This window comes from Mus musculus, chromosome 16, assembly GCF_000001635.26.
Source record: "Mus musculus strain C57BL/6J chromosome 16, GRCm38.p6 C57BL/6J".
Classification (NCBI taxonomy): domain Eukaryota; kingdom Metazoa; phylum Chordata; class Mammalia; order Rodentia; family Muridae; genus Mus; species Mus musculus.
The window spans coordinates 66,867,921-66,883,932 of NC_000082.6; the positions used below are offsets into that span (position 1 = coordinate 66,867,921).

Here is a 16,012-nt window from a genome sequence, read left to right on the forward strand (position 1 = left end):
TGGATTTCTGTAAGTATGTGATAATAAAGAGGTCAGTAATTATGCTGTCATGATACGATTGCAAAACCAATCCCAGTTATATTATTTTACTTGCAAAATATATTACCAAAATTGTGGAGCACAGCAATTATTAATTAGAATAGTTCTCAATTCCACACACGCACTCACGCACACACACACACACACACACGTATATGTGTATATACATATATATGTGTATATATATATGTATATGTGTATATATATACATATATATATATATATATATATATATGCAGCAGTGAATGCAAGTTTCAATAACTGATTTGGGACTAATGTCTATATGCAATAACCTAAAACTTACTTTTGGAAAGTGAAGTAGAATTAGACTCTATAGATAATACTTTAAGATGATTCTGTAAACAAGCTTGTTACTCATCTTGATTGCAATAGCTCATACCATTTTCAGTCCAGTTATTCAACATGGTTTACCCCATAATCCGACAGAATGACCACAAAGGGAATTTTTCCCAGTAGCTTCTTACCTGGGTTTCAGACAGTCAGACAGCAAATGACAGTCTCCTGATAAACTACACTGATAAAGTCATTGGCAGTGGTTGTGAGTTCATGGTCCCATCCCTTGGACATAGCTCCTAGTACCATACCCTTATAATACCTCAGACATTGTAGATTCGCATCAGTTACTCAGTACCTTTCCATTTTTATCCGTATATGGAAATGCATGCAACAATTCCACCATTGTGAATACTTAGCATTAAAACTTCTTGAGCCCTCTTAACTCAAATATACCAGTTGTTATTTCCCCAGTGTACTCTGTTAGATGAGAAAAAGTGTCAGATGGGAGCTTAAGAATGAAATGCATAGAACTCGCCCAGCTCTGCCGGAAACTACAGCAAATTGTTCTGTCATCTCTTTAAACTCACTCTCAAAATTCTTTTCCAATTTTGAGTTGATCATTCCAATTTGCTGAAAGTTTTTCCATATGGACTTATGACTGTCTAACAGTTTGTTAGTCTTTCTGATAGGAACTTCTTATTATAATTGTATACCTCTATCTTGGCTGAATTGTAAAACTTTAGAAATAAGATAATTTTACACAAGATTGTGGAGTTTTTCAGTTAAAGCACTTTGTTTATTTCCTTTGCTACAAAGTAGGTTTAAAACAAAGTATAATTGCATAATAATTTTCAAAGCTGTTTTTAATCAAATGCATACCAGCCCATTTTCTACATTTATATATGTAGACTTGCAGCTTTCTTATATTCTGATATATTTGGTATCTTCAAAAAATCTTAATTAGTTTTGGAAGAAAACTATTCAGTGTCCTTTGTAATGGTAGGATCAAAGGGCAAAAAAAAAATAGAAGCTTGGGATAATAAAATTTTGATAATCATTTATCATAGGATATTTGTAAATTAAGTACATTTATTACCAAGATTGGTGATTATTTTATTATCCATTTGAAGTCTATTATCCTAGAAGGATACTAAGATACTTTGAACATTCTTTCCTTATAAAAGATATACATTCATGGAGAAATCTAAGAATCTTGAATTGATTCCTTTCATACAAAACTGCATTTCCTCACACGTTTATAGGATAAATACTGGAAATGGCTACTAACACCAGATTGAAGATGAATTTTGAAAATGTATCAAAATTTGCCTCATTTTGTATAAAAGTTTAAAATGAGAACTTAAGCTTGCTGAAATTGCTTCAAAATCTCTTCTTCCATTTCTGCCGATGCACTTGTCTGAGACTCATTTTTCTGCTATAACTGCTATTAATATAAGATATAACAATGATTTAACTCAAAACTTACTTCCTGACATCCTGCCACAAATGTTGTTGTCAATCCAAAGAGCTTAGATACATTAACAAGCAAGAAAGAAACATATATCACACTAAACCATTGGAATATAAATAATTACTATCTGATAACTTATTACTTATTATTAGTTTAATAATAGCTCATATTATTCTTAGTGAGTAGCCTTGCTTTTTCATATGTAGAAACTGATAATGAAATAGCGTGACTTATTTTAGCATGCCTTTATTTGGTTATTGAATAAGTCATTCCACTTCTAATTGTGAACATATTTTGTGCTTCAGAGAACAATCTATGACTCTCAATGATTAATAGAGATTTGAAAAAGTTTCAAGGCTAGAGAGATGGCTCAGTGGTTCAGGGCACTGACTGCTCTTCTCTGTCCTCACATGATGATCACAACTGTCTGTAACTCAAATTCCAGCCGTTCTGACTCCCTCCCACAGACATACATGAAGGGCAAATATCAATGTACATAAACCAAAAGGAAAGAAAAGCTTCCTAAACTGAGGTTATGTGTTATGGTCATTATCACAGACATAACTCGGCTTCTGTTCATAGAAGGGTAAGAATGGAAACGCAGTCTGCGATACAACATCGGGTATATAAACTGTGCAGGACACTCCCTGTGCATGAAAAAGTAAACAGCTTTCCTCTTTTCTGTTTCCTTCTCAGAAGCTGGGTTAAAGGATTTCTCTTTAGTGACGGACATCACTTTCAAACATGTCTACAAAGTAACTTTACCTTCATCATTTGGGATTAAAATGAGTACTGAGAGTATGTCTGTGTTGCAACCAGAGGGAATAAAAGGCCTGTGCTAAGGGGTGAGCCACACCCTAACTAGAAATAGGTTGAAGTATCCAGTTAGAGATTTGGAAATGGGAAACCTGCATAGGAATATTGAGAGCCAACTGCACCACTCCCCCCCACCCCCCCCCCCACACAGTTAAACCTCCAGCCACAGTCCTTGCTACCTCTAAAGGTAAAAGAAAGGGAAGGTTTCCTGTTCTGTTATAAAAGATCTGTGTGGATGTAACATTTATTCTCTTTATGTAATTGTTTTCTGAGAAGCTTACAGCCTCTGTCTGCTAACCTAGGTCTAGTGGGGGATGTGTCTAGCCTCAGTACAATCTAATCTAGGCCAGAATGCTATCAACATCTTATACTTGCTGCTGAATAAACTCACTCCTTCCTAGTTTTTATCTGAACTGTAGTTTCCTGGCTCAACTCAGGTGTAGTTTGCTGGCTCAACTCAGGTATTCTCACTCAATCTCCACTCCCAGTTGATTTATTCAATCTAGCTTTTCTTTCAGCTTCTGAATAGCTCTGCTTGGCCTCAAGCTAACTCTAGCAATCTTTTCTAATCCTATGGCCCCTTCCCATTCCCTTGCTCATTCTGTCTTTCCTGTGTCTAGCTTGTTCTCTCTTTAATCTGTCTCAGTAAACTTCTCCCTGTAAGACTGCCTCCTCTCTGTGCTGCTCCACTCTCCTTTTCCACTCTACTGCACTGCTCGTCATTTACTCTCCTGTGTTCCTGGACTGTACTCTCATCCTCCTGCAAGTGTGTATCTTCCTCAAGGAGCTACCATTGCCTTTCTGTTCTCCTCAGAGTTGGACACACCCTATTCTCTCAAATCTTGCTCTGATTTGTCAGTTTGTCTGCCACTCAACTAGACGTCACTTTCAAACATGGCTGCTTCCTTCTACAAAGTAACTTTACCTTTATTCTTTGGGATTAAAGTTAAGTACTAAAGGCATGTCTGTATTCCAGCCAGAGAGATTAAAGGCGTGTGCTAAGGGCTGAGTTGCACCCTAACTAAAAAATAGGTTTAAGTATCCTCTTAGAAGATTTGGAGAATGGGAAAACTGCATAGGAATATTGAGAAAGAGCTTCATCTACAAGCATATGCAGAGCAGGATATATGCAGCGAGCTACAGCTGCATTGATTGTTTATTGTTATTATGTGCCTGCTAAGATACATACCAATCAAGGAAAAATAAGGATGCTAAACATTTCTGGGACTTGTCATTGTCCTTACCCTGTCTGTCACTATTTCTCATAAATATTCTTCAAGCCAAGTATCATAAAACACAGAGAGTTGTTCTGAATAGCAAGGGGGAAAAAAAGGAAAAATATTAATAGGGTCACAGCTTTGAGGTCTTTTTCAGTTACTTCTATAATCTGCTCTTTTAGGGATCATTTAGAAAACTGCTCCATTCAAAGTTCCTTGTTATTTCACCTTTCTTTGGGTTAATGTGCTTAAGACTACAACCAAAAGAATTCAGGGAGAAATGTTTATTTCATCTTACACTTCCAGATCACAGTCCGTTGAGGGAAGTTAGGGCAGGAGCTCAAAGTGGGGACCTGAAGGCTGGATCCTGAAGTAAGAACTACAGAGGAATGCTGGGTACTGGCTCCCTCATTCTAGATCACTCTCTGCAATCTTTCTTATACATGCCACTAGCAACCAGCCCAGAAGTATCACCACATACAGTAGGCCGGGCCTTCCACATCAATCAACAGCCAAGGGAAGTATTCAAAGACATGGCCACAGCCATTCAGATTTGGACAATACTTCATGTAAAAATTCTGGTTTTACTCAGGTGACTCTGGATAGCTCCAACTTGACAATATGATCTACCTAGAACATTTGTCAAAACGACAAATCCAGATCTTATTTGTTTAGTCTTAAGATTTTAAATTATATTAATCTCTTATCATGCTTATGATCAGCTTTATTATATGACTCTCCCTGCATGTTTGTTACATTCAGATGTAAGAGTCACAACTGTCTCTTCTTAGGTCTTAGGTCCAGATCTCTTTCCCTGATGAATTCTTTTTTTCCAGGTATTTAAGCTAAAAGTTACAAAAATCATACATGTTTCTTTCTCCATTGCTTAACTCCTCCCTTGGCACATCAGATAGTGACGTCTGCTCCCATGTGATGTAGTCAGTCTACTTTCACAAACACATGGAGTTCATGCAGTATTCATCAACTTCCTTATTGTATCTGTGATCTAAATAAAATTTGTCTTTTACCAGATTTTTGGGGGAGGGGATGCATGTGAGAGGGTGTACAGCTAAACATAGAGTTTTCTTGCTTCTGGTCTTTCTTCTTTCGCCAATGTTGATTCTCTCTATGGCATTCTGAACTACACGCAATATTTAAAAGAGTGCCACATTTCTTACCTCATCAACATTTTTTGTCTTATTAAGGAAAAGCCACAGTTCTTCCATGTCTGTCAAAGCCCCATGTCCAGACTATCATGGGTCATTCATTGCCTTTACTACCTCTTTCTACATCACTCTGTCATGGACTCACTCAGTGGCTGAACTTTCCTGGCAAAACACTTAGCATCTATATCTGAGTGTTTCCCTGCTTGGCTCACAGACAGCATACCATTAGTTCATTTAACAAGTATTGGGTATTTCAGAACTGCAGTTGTTTCAATTGTGAAATGGAAGCAGACCAAGAGTTCAAGGGCAGTATTGGTGATTTAGCAATTTGAAGGCCATCCTAAACTACATGAGATCTTGTCTCCAAATACAATACAAAAATAACAAAACACAATATAATGCAGAAAACAAAAAATAACAACCACAAAACGAATAGCCTACTCCCCTCCAATTAACCAACCAAACAAAATAATGTACTAATGCAAAAACCCAATTAAAAAGTAAATAGTCCACTGTATCCCACTACATGTCTTTTTTCATGAATAAAAGAAAGACCCTCTTTGCAGGGGCTTCAGAATTTCAACTTTAATGAAGTTTGTCAAGAAAACATTTTTCCTAAATCAACATTGAACATTTTGAAAGACAGAAATGAAGACTATGGAGACTAAAAGCAATTAGTATCCTCCTGCTAATGGTTCAGTTCTACATCGGTTCCCACAATATTCAACAATAAAATTATCAGGACTCTTAATTCTTACAAAAACAATCGTTTGAGATGTACTTATACTCCTGTAATTTAATCTAAAACCTCTAGTAATGTTTTATTGCTATTCCAAGGATCATGCTAAAGAGACTGCTGGGACTACAGACATAATATAATAAAGGCAAAATATCAATATTAATCTATAATCTCCATGCTCAAAATTAAAATACATTGCAATATTTTTCAGATAAATTCTAAATTATTATCTTGTATGAACATTGGAAAATATTTATGTAGAAGAAATGGGGGTAAAAACATGACACTTACAAATTTTAAAATTGTCTAAATATAAACAAGGTTGATAAGTCAAAAAGGAGACCATCATATTTATGAAAGTTTAACCATAACAAAGTTATAGCTCCATATGTTTATCAGTTCATTTCAATAATAACCAGAAATTGTGTGCATCCTGCATTGTTGCTACATCCACTCCAGTGGTGACATGCATGACAGGCCCCAAAAACCTGGGCAGTCCTGAGGCAAAAAGTTCAGGGAAATTTAGTCTCCTGGAAATTTGGCATTTCCATAGCTATAATTCTCCAGATTTGTCCCTGCAATAATGTGGAGTGTCTTGCATGCTTTCTTACAGTATTTTACTGAATAAGAGTTCTGGGCAAGCTACTCCCATACGCAAGAATTTCCCATTATCTAGAAAGAAGGAAGGTTGTGGTCTAGGGAGGATCTAGAGAAGATAGTTAGAACTATAGATAGCTGAGTTACACCCATACACAGGAATTTACAATGGCCTAGGGGGAAGGTGTGCTATACAATAGACTAGAATTAGAACTATGGCAAGGGCCTGAAGCCCTTGCCCCGGACTTCTAAAATTAAACTGACCTTAGGTGGGGCTGCTTTTGATCTCAGTTGTTAACATTGATTTTTATCCCAGTTGGTTCCTGTTAGCTTTTTGTAAAAGTTACTTACTTATAAGACTGGTGTTCACTTAGACAAATATTACATCCAGATACAGCACTCCCTTGTGTTCGTATTTATTTGTCATTTCTTCGCCAACTCTTTGCCCACTTGTAACCGGAAACCGTTTTGCCCGTGGAGCGAGGACCCAAGTGAGGTTCATTGGCAGTACATTGGTTTTTGCTTACATTTACATTTGGCTCTCACGTCTATGTTTCTCAGATCGTATATAAGAACCTCACTGGGTTTCAAAAGAGCTGCAGTAATTTCGAGGGATATCCAAGCAATGATATTTTAAGTACATGCTTCTTACTTGTTTGGCTACTTGGTAGAATTTTAAAAAAGAATCTACTCTTTCATGAAAGGTTACCCTACATACACTTTACAAACAGAGCTATCTGATGTAACTGCCACTGAATAATAGAATATTTCAATTGTAGATATTGTCTGGATCAATAACAATATACTTCTGCCTAAAGTGTAAAATACATTATCAACCGAGTACATATATACATATAAGTATACGCATACATATACATATACATATACATATACATATACACATACACATACACATACACATACACATACACATACACATACACATACACATACACATACACATATACATATACATACATATATATGTGTGTGTGTATATATGTGTGTATATATACACATATACACACACAATTATATATATTCTTAGAATTTTGAAAATAGAAATATAAATTGCAATGGTAATTGTCTATAATGTTGTTTTACATTTAAATTTTAATCCATTAAAATTTATAAAATTAGAAACATTTTTATAGTATAAATGCATCATAGGTGAATCAAAACCCTGTCATATAAATATATATTAAATTTTATTATTTATTATATAACCCTGATTATATTTCATCATTAAGATAATAAGACTGATCAAAACCACTACAAACTAAAAGTTAAAACCTTACTATATTTAACCTGAAATAAAATATATAGGTATAAATCATATTATTATAAACAGAATGAAATTTATTCATCGTTCATTAGTATTTTTGGTACTGGTAGTATTTCCTGAATATACAGAGAACTACATTAACAACGTTATTGTGAAACCTTTTTCAAAACATAAGATTTTCTTAAATTCTCACTCTTATAAATTTGATCAATAGGCTGTTCCACAGTGATAAGATGCTAGTTCATCATTAGGCAAAGAAGTTACTCTGTGGTAATTCTTATTCCTTATACTGGGAATATTGCATATGATTAAGAATTATAATGTTAAAAAACCCTTCCTAATAAAAAAATCAATATTGCTAGAATCAGAAAGGATATTTTTATGAGGCACTTGGTGAGTATATGTCTGCCATGAGGAAGTTTATCTCCTATGCATAACTTTATTATACAAATAATAGAATTTTAGTTACCTATCTAAAAATATAGTCTTATTATTATTTTCTACCTAATACCCAATTTACTATTCCTATATAATTGACATATATTTTTATTAATTAATACTATTCCTATATAAATGACATGTGACAATTTGGATCTGAAGGACAAACAATGTCACACACACACACACACACACACACACACAGAGATGTGTGTGTGTGTATGTATGTATATATATATATATATATATATATATATATATATATATTATATGATAGGGTTTTGAATCATTTATAATACATTTATACTATAGAAAAAAATATATATGCAGCTCTTAAAATTACATATCCTAAAAAAATGGTAATGAAAATTCAAATGCTCTTAAAACTCTGTTTGATTTATTTACAGAGAATATTTATTTTCAAGTAAAATATTTTAAAAGACTTTTAAGAATTTTTCTACATAAATAAAAACTAACAGTAATGTTAAATATGGAAAAGGGTAAGTAATTCCAAATTTTCCCCAAATGGGAGCATTCACCTATGTGCATGTAATATCAAATCTTCAGTATAGATATTGTTCTATTTTAGCATCCACATGATTATGTTGATATGTGTTCTGAAAGTGCTGGGCTTAAGTCATATCATCATAAAGATGTAGAGGTAATGATTACATTCTGTATAACTGAATGTTTTCTGTGTGTTTAATCCAAATGCCTTCCTCACTAACAGAAATGGAAACTTAACATCTTGGTCACTTTTCTGGAGTATGGAGTCACACTTAACTAATTTTGCAGGATGAAATATGTCACTGAACTTTTTCTCTCTTTCTAAAGAAGCAGTGAAAACTGAAGGCCGTTGTGAACACAACACAATACAGTGTCTTAATGGATTTATTTGTATTATATATTGAGCATGTTACTTTCTGTTTATCTTTCCTGCTCTTTGCCTAGAGGTACTAATATATCCAGGAAGCCTTGGCATATAGTTTCCATTTATATCCATTCTGGGGAAGACACAAACAGGATATTAAAGTTAGAAAAAGGAAAGCTATAACTTGCACATCTCCACATACTGAACCCTTGCTACTTACTTACTCTCTTCCAGGACCCAGTCAGAACTGAAAGGTCTTTAGGCCCAAAGATCAGCTCATTTTCCACTGTTGCTAGGACCTTGGTATTTCATCTTTGTTGATTCCCATAAGTAAGTCTGTCTCTCTATATATAGGTTTCATGTTCTATTTACTTAAGTGTAACATTAATTTCCAAATGGAAACCTGGTTTCTTGCGTTCCCTATGTGTGTGCTTGCTATGTGATGATTTCCTAGTTACTGTAAAATGATTGTGGTGCTGCAGGGTTAAGGTGTGAGGCGCACCTAAGAGGTCAGCTGTGAAGACCTCTCTTTGGAGCAGTGTCCTATCTTAAGTTGCAGTTTCTGCCAGAAAAATAAAAGGATAAAGACTAAATAAATAAAGGCAACGAAAAGAAATCTTCCACAACAGCATATCATAGTGAGTAAACAAAGGAAATCAAAGGTCTGTGATTGCACAATTTAACCAGTTCAGTGTCACTATTCAAAAATCTTCAAATCTTGAAGGGTCTGTTCATGTAAAAAATGGGGCGGCCTTCTGAACCTACAGGTGAGGATTCATTGAGAATTGAAAACTATTAAAGGTGGTGAAGGCTATTCATGACTTCTATATGTTATTTTATAAATATAAGGCAACAATATTCGTTGTAGATTACTGTGAACTGTGGGTGATTTGGAAGAAAGCAAAGGCAAGTTTAATAATATTGTCCACCTTGATACCTGCTTTGCTCCGCTCATGTTTAATATTTTAAACCTTGTCAAAGTGATTGACACCAAGTGCATAGATGGGCACTGTGAAGTGTCATCGATTGGTTAGGAGCTTTGAGAAGTTGACCTTCATTTAAAATTCACCTCACTTCTCTCTTTATCACTCCTGTTTTAGGAAATCTCATTCCTGTTTTTCTCTTTCCTTTGTTCTCAATATTAATGTAAAATACCCCGCAGAATAATTGTTTAATTAAGACCAGTGATTTAGAGATTTCCTCTTGGGAGCTCTTTACTTGAAGTCCTTTAGGAAACTTGTGGAAGTATTAGGCAATATTTGTCCATGTGTATATGAATAAAGTGTGCATTCACATATGTATGCATTCTTATGCATATGGAAGGAACACTTGTGCATGAATATGAAGAGGCTGCATTCAGTGTCTTCCTACATCACTGTGCATTATACACTAGCACAGTCCTTTGCTGAGTTTCATGCTTTGGCTGCTTTGTTCAGGGATCTCTTATATCTGCTTCCCACATACTGGGATTTTAGGAAGCCTCCACACCCACTCAGCATGTTGTAAGAGTACTGGGTCTCTAGACTATATACAATCTTTATTCTTTTAGGGCAAGATAGCCATCTCCCCATCAAAAATCTGGTAGAGTAAAATACCACAGAGCAATGTATTTCACATTTTTATTAAGTCAAGCACAGAGAGATGCAACTGTTGCATGTGCACATTGCGTGCTCTTAGAGATGCTTGCTAAGGTATTTGTCAATAGGAATGGGTTGAATTGTTTTCTGAAAATGAAATGATCAGCTTTTGCTACTTCAATTGTTTTATACTTTGCCTGCAGAGAAACAGACACTATGATCTAATTGATTTTTTTTATTTCTATTGTCAAATACCACACCACATTCCTGTGGAGTTATAATGACCTCTGCTCCTCATTTTCTCTGTCTTCACATACCCACACTGTTCCACCTGCTTACCAACCATTTAGAACAGTGGGGTTGAACTCTGTGTAAATTGAAGGAGGAGGAGGATTCTAACAAGTAAATGCTGCCTAGCAACATGAGCCAAGCATTCTCTAAACCCTGTGGACTCTCCTGCACAGTCTTCTTGATTTTATTTTTCACTTAATCTTTTAAAAATTTCTAAATATTACACAAAATAACTTATCAATAGCAATGCAAAAAGGAATGGGAGTGAAATTGAATTTCTACTTCAAAGGGTAATGGTTTCTTATCTTCAGGTATAAACAGAACAGATAGGAACCTATTAAAAAGGAGGTTCCAAACCAACTGCCAGACCACCTGACGTGGGAAGGTGTCAATAATCACTTTCTATTAGTCAATAGCAGGATCAAAAGTCATATCTGACCCAATGCCTACCATTTCAACAACAAAGTTTCATTTGTTTAACATTGAATGTCTAACTTGTGATATGCATGTGATTCTTCCTTGCCAGCTTTATATTCTAGTACCTGTGTTTATAGTTCAACAATGTTGCTGTGTCAGGAAGAACAATCTACTTCCAGAACCATGTTTCCAAAGAGTAACTATCAACTGTAGAATATCTGGTGTGTGATGAATGGGCTTAAGCAATGGAATTTTAAGTGCCTATTCATTTTAGAAGCATTTAGGTACAGATATGTGTCTCCTGAATTGTTCAGACCAGGTACAAGACATTTGTCTTATCATATAATTGTTCTTTATAGAAACACTTGCAATGTGTCCCTTTGTCTTATGCTCAACAGTGTGAAAGAAGTATTTGCTCTTTAGGGAAGAAGTAGGTGGCAACAACAACAAAATGAATGCTCACATCCATACATTTGAGGAAAATACTGCTTGACATTCATTAAAAAAAGATGTAATATACAAACTGAATCACTGAAAAATAAAGGAATAGCCATGATTGACTGGCACTCATGAGGGAGATTCTCTGCAAACTTCTTTCTACTATAGTATTCCAGTTGGTAATATAATTGATAGAGTAGCCATAAATATGTTATATAATGTGAGGTATAATGGGGTGGGGCTTGGTAGCTGGGCCTTTGCTCTGTTTCTTTAAGGGAGGATCAGTGAATCAAGCTTGTACGTCAAGAATTTACGGGATCCGTTGCATTATGTATTTTACGAAAGTCCAAAAACACAAGAATATGTAGGTAGATACTGAAAATGTAGTCTGAGCTTTCCATGCTGTATTTATATCCATCAGACTAAGAGATCCCTCAGAATAAGAGTTGCCTGCTTGCAACTCTTTGCAGCTATTGTATTACAAGTTGCTCTATTTATGACAGGAAAAAACGCATTAGCTAGAAATACTTGGAATCAATTCCAGTTTTAGATGCTCTGTAAAGGATAACTTATAGAACCACAGGAAGGGAGGCCAGGGCAGTTAATATAGATTTTTGTCTTTGTGCCTGAGGATGTGACCTGTCAATTGTAAATGTCAAATGTAAGCACACTCCCTTCATCCTGAGGAAGTATGGCATGCATTTTAGAGCAGAGCTTTCAAGCATTCAACAGTGGGATGACTGGGCAACAACAATAGAGAGGTTTGATGTTATATTATCCATGGTTAACAGTTGTGACAAATATTTCTTTGGTAGTATTTTACACATTAAAAAAACTACTGTCTGGGAGACGGCCAAATTGATACAGTGCTAAACCATCTTAAGAAAAAGAAAAACCAACCAACAACAACAACAAAAAAACAAAACAAAACAAAACAAAAAACCCCACCACCAATAACAACAGTGACCAAAACCTGGTGTAGTGATACCCTTCTGATACTCCTGGTGCTGGAGAGGCAGAGATTAGCATATGCCACCAGTCTACTAGCTAACTAGCTTAATCTGCTTCATGCATTCTAGGCCACTGAGAGACCATGTCTCAGAATAATACGATGGCAGTGCTCCTGAGCAAGGATGCTTGATGCTATCCTGTGTACTTCAAACAGGCTAGCACATGTGTGAGTGTATGTGTGTGTGTGTGTGTGCATGCACACAGGCATGCACACACACACACAACTGAGTCATATGTAAACATACACTATACAACATACCTATAAAATGTACTCCTCAGCAATATTGTTTGATTCAAAACAGGAATAGGAAAAGGAAACAATACTAAGTTTATATACTTTTCTTTTGTTTAGATATGTACATGAAAATAAAGTTTAAGGTATAATTATATAACAATATACCATATGAAGACATATTATGCAAGTGTAGAGTTCCGATAACCCTAACTTCAGACAGCAAAACTATGATTAGCAGCGGAATGGTGCATGCAATATTCATTGCTCTGCACAGCTTGCCCCATTCACTGTTTGTACTGGAATGCATATCTCACTGGAAAGAGTAAATTATTGTCCTCAATATTGGATAAAACAAAAGTTTATATACTGCCATAAAACTATTGTTTAAAAGCCAGCATTACAATTTTTAAATGTTTTATTAAAGCAGAATACTCTTGTGATGGGTCTCATTCAATCTGTTGAAGACCTTGAGAGAAATTCTGAACATCCCTGTTGGGAAGCAGGCCTACTTTTAGACACCGGCTATGAGGGACAATTCTTTGTTTCTGTAGCTCCATAGCCTCCCCTTACATATTTTAAACATGTCTTCCATTGCAATCACATAAACTAGTTGCTCAAAAATAAAGTCAAAATATCCATTCATCTATTCTATTATTTTTCACACTGGGGATTCTCAGATTGGGTTCTTTTCAAGACTAGTACACCCTCAACCTCTGAGTCATGTTTGAAACCCCTCTTCATAGAATCTTAACTAACACAGACTGAAATCCCTATCTATGGTTTTTCACAAGTGTCTTTTATCATCTAACATATTCTGTTCATTTACTTATTTGTCATCCACACTACTGACTCCTATTAGTCTATTCTCACACAAATGCTAGTAAAAAGAGGCATTCAATACACTTCAACTTATCGAATTACATATTTAACTCTTTCATTAAATACTACAAACTTAACACCTTCAAAACTATTTTTATTGATAACAATAAAGGTAGAAAAATCCCACCAATATATAAAATATATGTTAAATGGAATAGATATCTTTACTACACTTTCTTTGGTTAAAATTTGGATGGCTAAAAATTAAGCTAATTTTAAGTTTCCTTATTGTTATCTGGTACATTTCATTTAAACATCAGAAGTAATATCTAAATCATATTTTCTATCTTGTATAATGCAAATTTATTTATAAATATTTCCATATTTTATTATGTTTCATAAACTTAATATGTTATTTACTGTTATCATTGTGGATGGAGAATTAAAAACTTGACATATTATTACATGTTTGCTTGAGTTTCAGAGTGTAGATTTCTTCACCACAAAATATTCAAATTTATGTCTTACCTAATTAGAAGCCTCTTTAGTAAATTAATTAAGTCCAAGTCTATTTTCCTTCTATGCATATAAATAGTTTCTTAATGTTTTTTTTGAACATGGCTATAGTTATCATTACTAGGTAAATCATTTCTATAGTATTTTTCTAGCTGATCCAATTGCTGAGAATAAATCTATTAGACAAACTTTTTCTAATGAAAGCATCCTTTAGACATGTAAAATTAAGATCTTGAAATAACAACATATGACCCAATATTAGAAAAAATTCACTCTATAAACTATGATGTTTTAAAATGAAAGAGTGCAGCATTTAGATGGGTGTGAGAAGCAGTCAGCAAAAGTATTTTCAAATAGAATTGAAGCTGTTTATTTTATTAGAAAGTTGACACAGGTTGTCTTTGGTGTTTATGACTTGCAAAGTAAAGTATTTAATATTTATCATGTTTAAGTACACGCAGCAGCAGTTTAGTAATCAAAAGGAATAATTTGAATCATCTTAGGAAAATAAATTCATTATAATTAGGGTATTTCAGAACATGTTTAAAACATTTCTGAGAAAATATATTCACCTTTCTTGTCATCGAAGTACAGAGTCTGTTGAGCTGGATTTGACCACTGGAGGGAGGTGTTATCATTTTGATCAACTCTGCAGGTCAAAATTGCAGTTCCACCTTCAACAACCGTGACATTCTGAGTTAGTGGAAACTGCCCTTGGCTGCCTAAAAGGAGATTAAAGAAAATGTTGATTAAATGAAAGTTATAAAATGATTAATTTCCATGTTCTACATTGGACATCAGGGTTTACTCAAAATAAAATGTAAACCACCAAAAGTGGTGGACAAATATATAGGACAAATTATAGAAAAGCAATTTCAAATCATTAGACCACCCTACAGGCACACCATTATATTTTCTTTACATTTTATTCCATTTCTCAGAATATGTATCTCTCTTAGGCACACATGAAGATATATTCCAGTAGTAATACAATAATCTTTCATTTCCCTTGGCCTAGAATTGGTTATGTGGTGTGAGATGGATTCATTGTTGAAGGTAAGGCTGAGAATGATGTTGCATGAATTAAACTCTCCGCAGGAGCCTAGGAAACACATAAAACACTTCCCTGGTAGCTTTGTTATAACGTAGAACAAAGCTCATAATGTGTAAAAAAACTAGAACTTTACAGTGAATTTATGATAAGGGAAATGAAAAATGAATCCCACTTTACTGGGAAACCTTATAGAGCTTTTTCTAAAATACAAAATGTTGGCAAAACAATGTGACTGTTCTATAAAGAATATTCGTCTTGTGCAATAGTCCAAGAAATATTTCAAAGTCCTGGTGTGGTGGCATGCACCTGTAGTCTTAGCTACTCTGCCAGCTGAAGAAGGAGCCCCTGCATTTCCAGTGTTTGTGACCAGCATGATTAACAATAGTGATATATTTCCTCCAGAACAACAGAAAGTATACATATTCCAACATATGTGCACATGCATATATGGTTGTTATCCAAGGAGATATTTATTACTGTTTTGTCAACATTTCTGTAATAATTAGTGTTTCTTTATAATCAAGAAAATATATCTTCTTAAATTCTTAAAGAATTTTCAATTTGTATAGTGTCGGTATACAACCAGTTTTCTAAATTCAAATGTGTACATTAATTATTACTGCAGTCTATGTAATAATTTTACCTAACAAGCACACTGCTAATAATTTAAACAAAGGTATTGCATGAGAAAATATAATATATACATTTCATTTCTGTA

General features: G+C 34.5%; 1 protein-coding gene across 7 annotated transcripts in view; it reads right to left on the bottom strand.

The window, feature by feature from the left end:
• Cadm2 (cell adhesion molecule 2) overlaps nt 1-16,012 on the bottom strand; it is a 965,502-nt gene that overhangs the window by 212,505 nt on the left and 736,985 nt on the right. For all 7 annotated transcript variants that reach the window (XR_001781826.2, NM_001347247.1, XM_006523026.4 and 4 more), the window contains one exon: nt 14,813-14,962. Coding sequence is in view for 6 of the 7 variants with exons in the window: in NM_001347247.1 (NP_001334176.1) it covers nt 14,813-14,962 (150 nt within the window). In the remaining variant the exon portion in view is untranslated. The remainder of the gene's footprint in view (nt 1-14,812; nt 14,963-16,012) is intronic.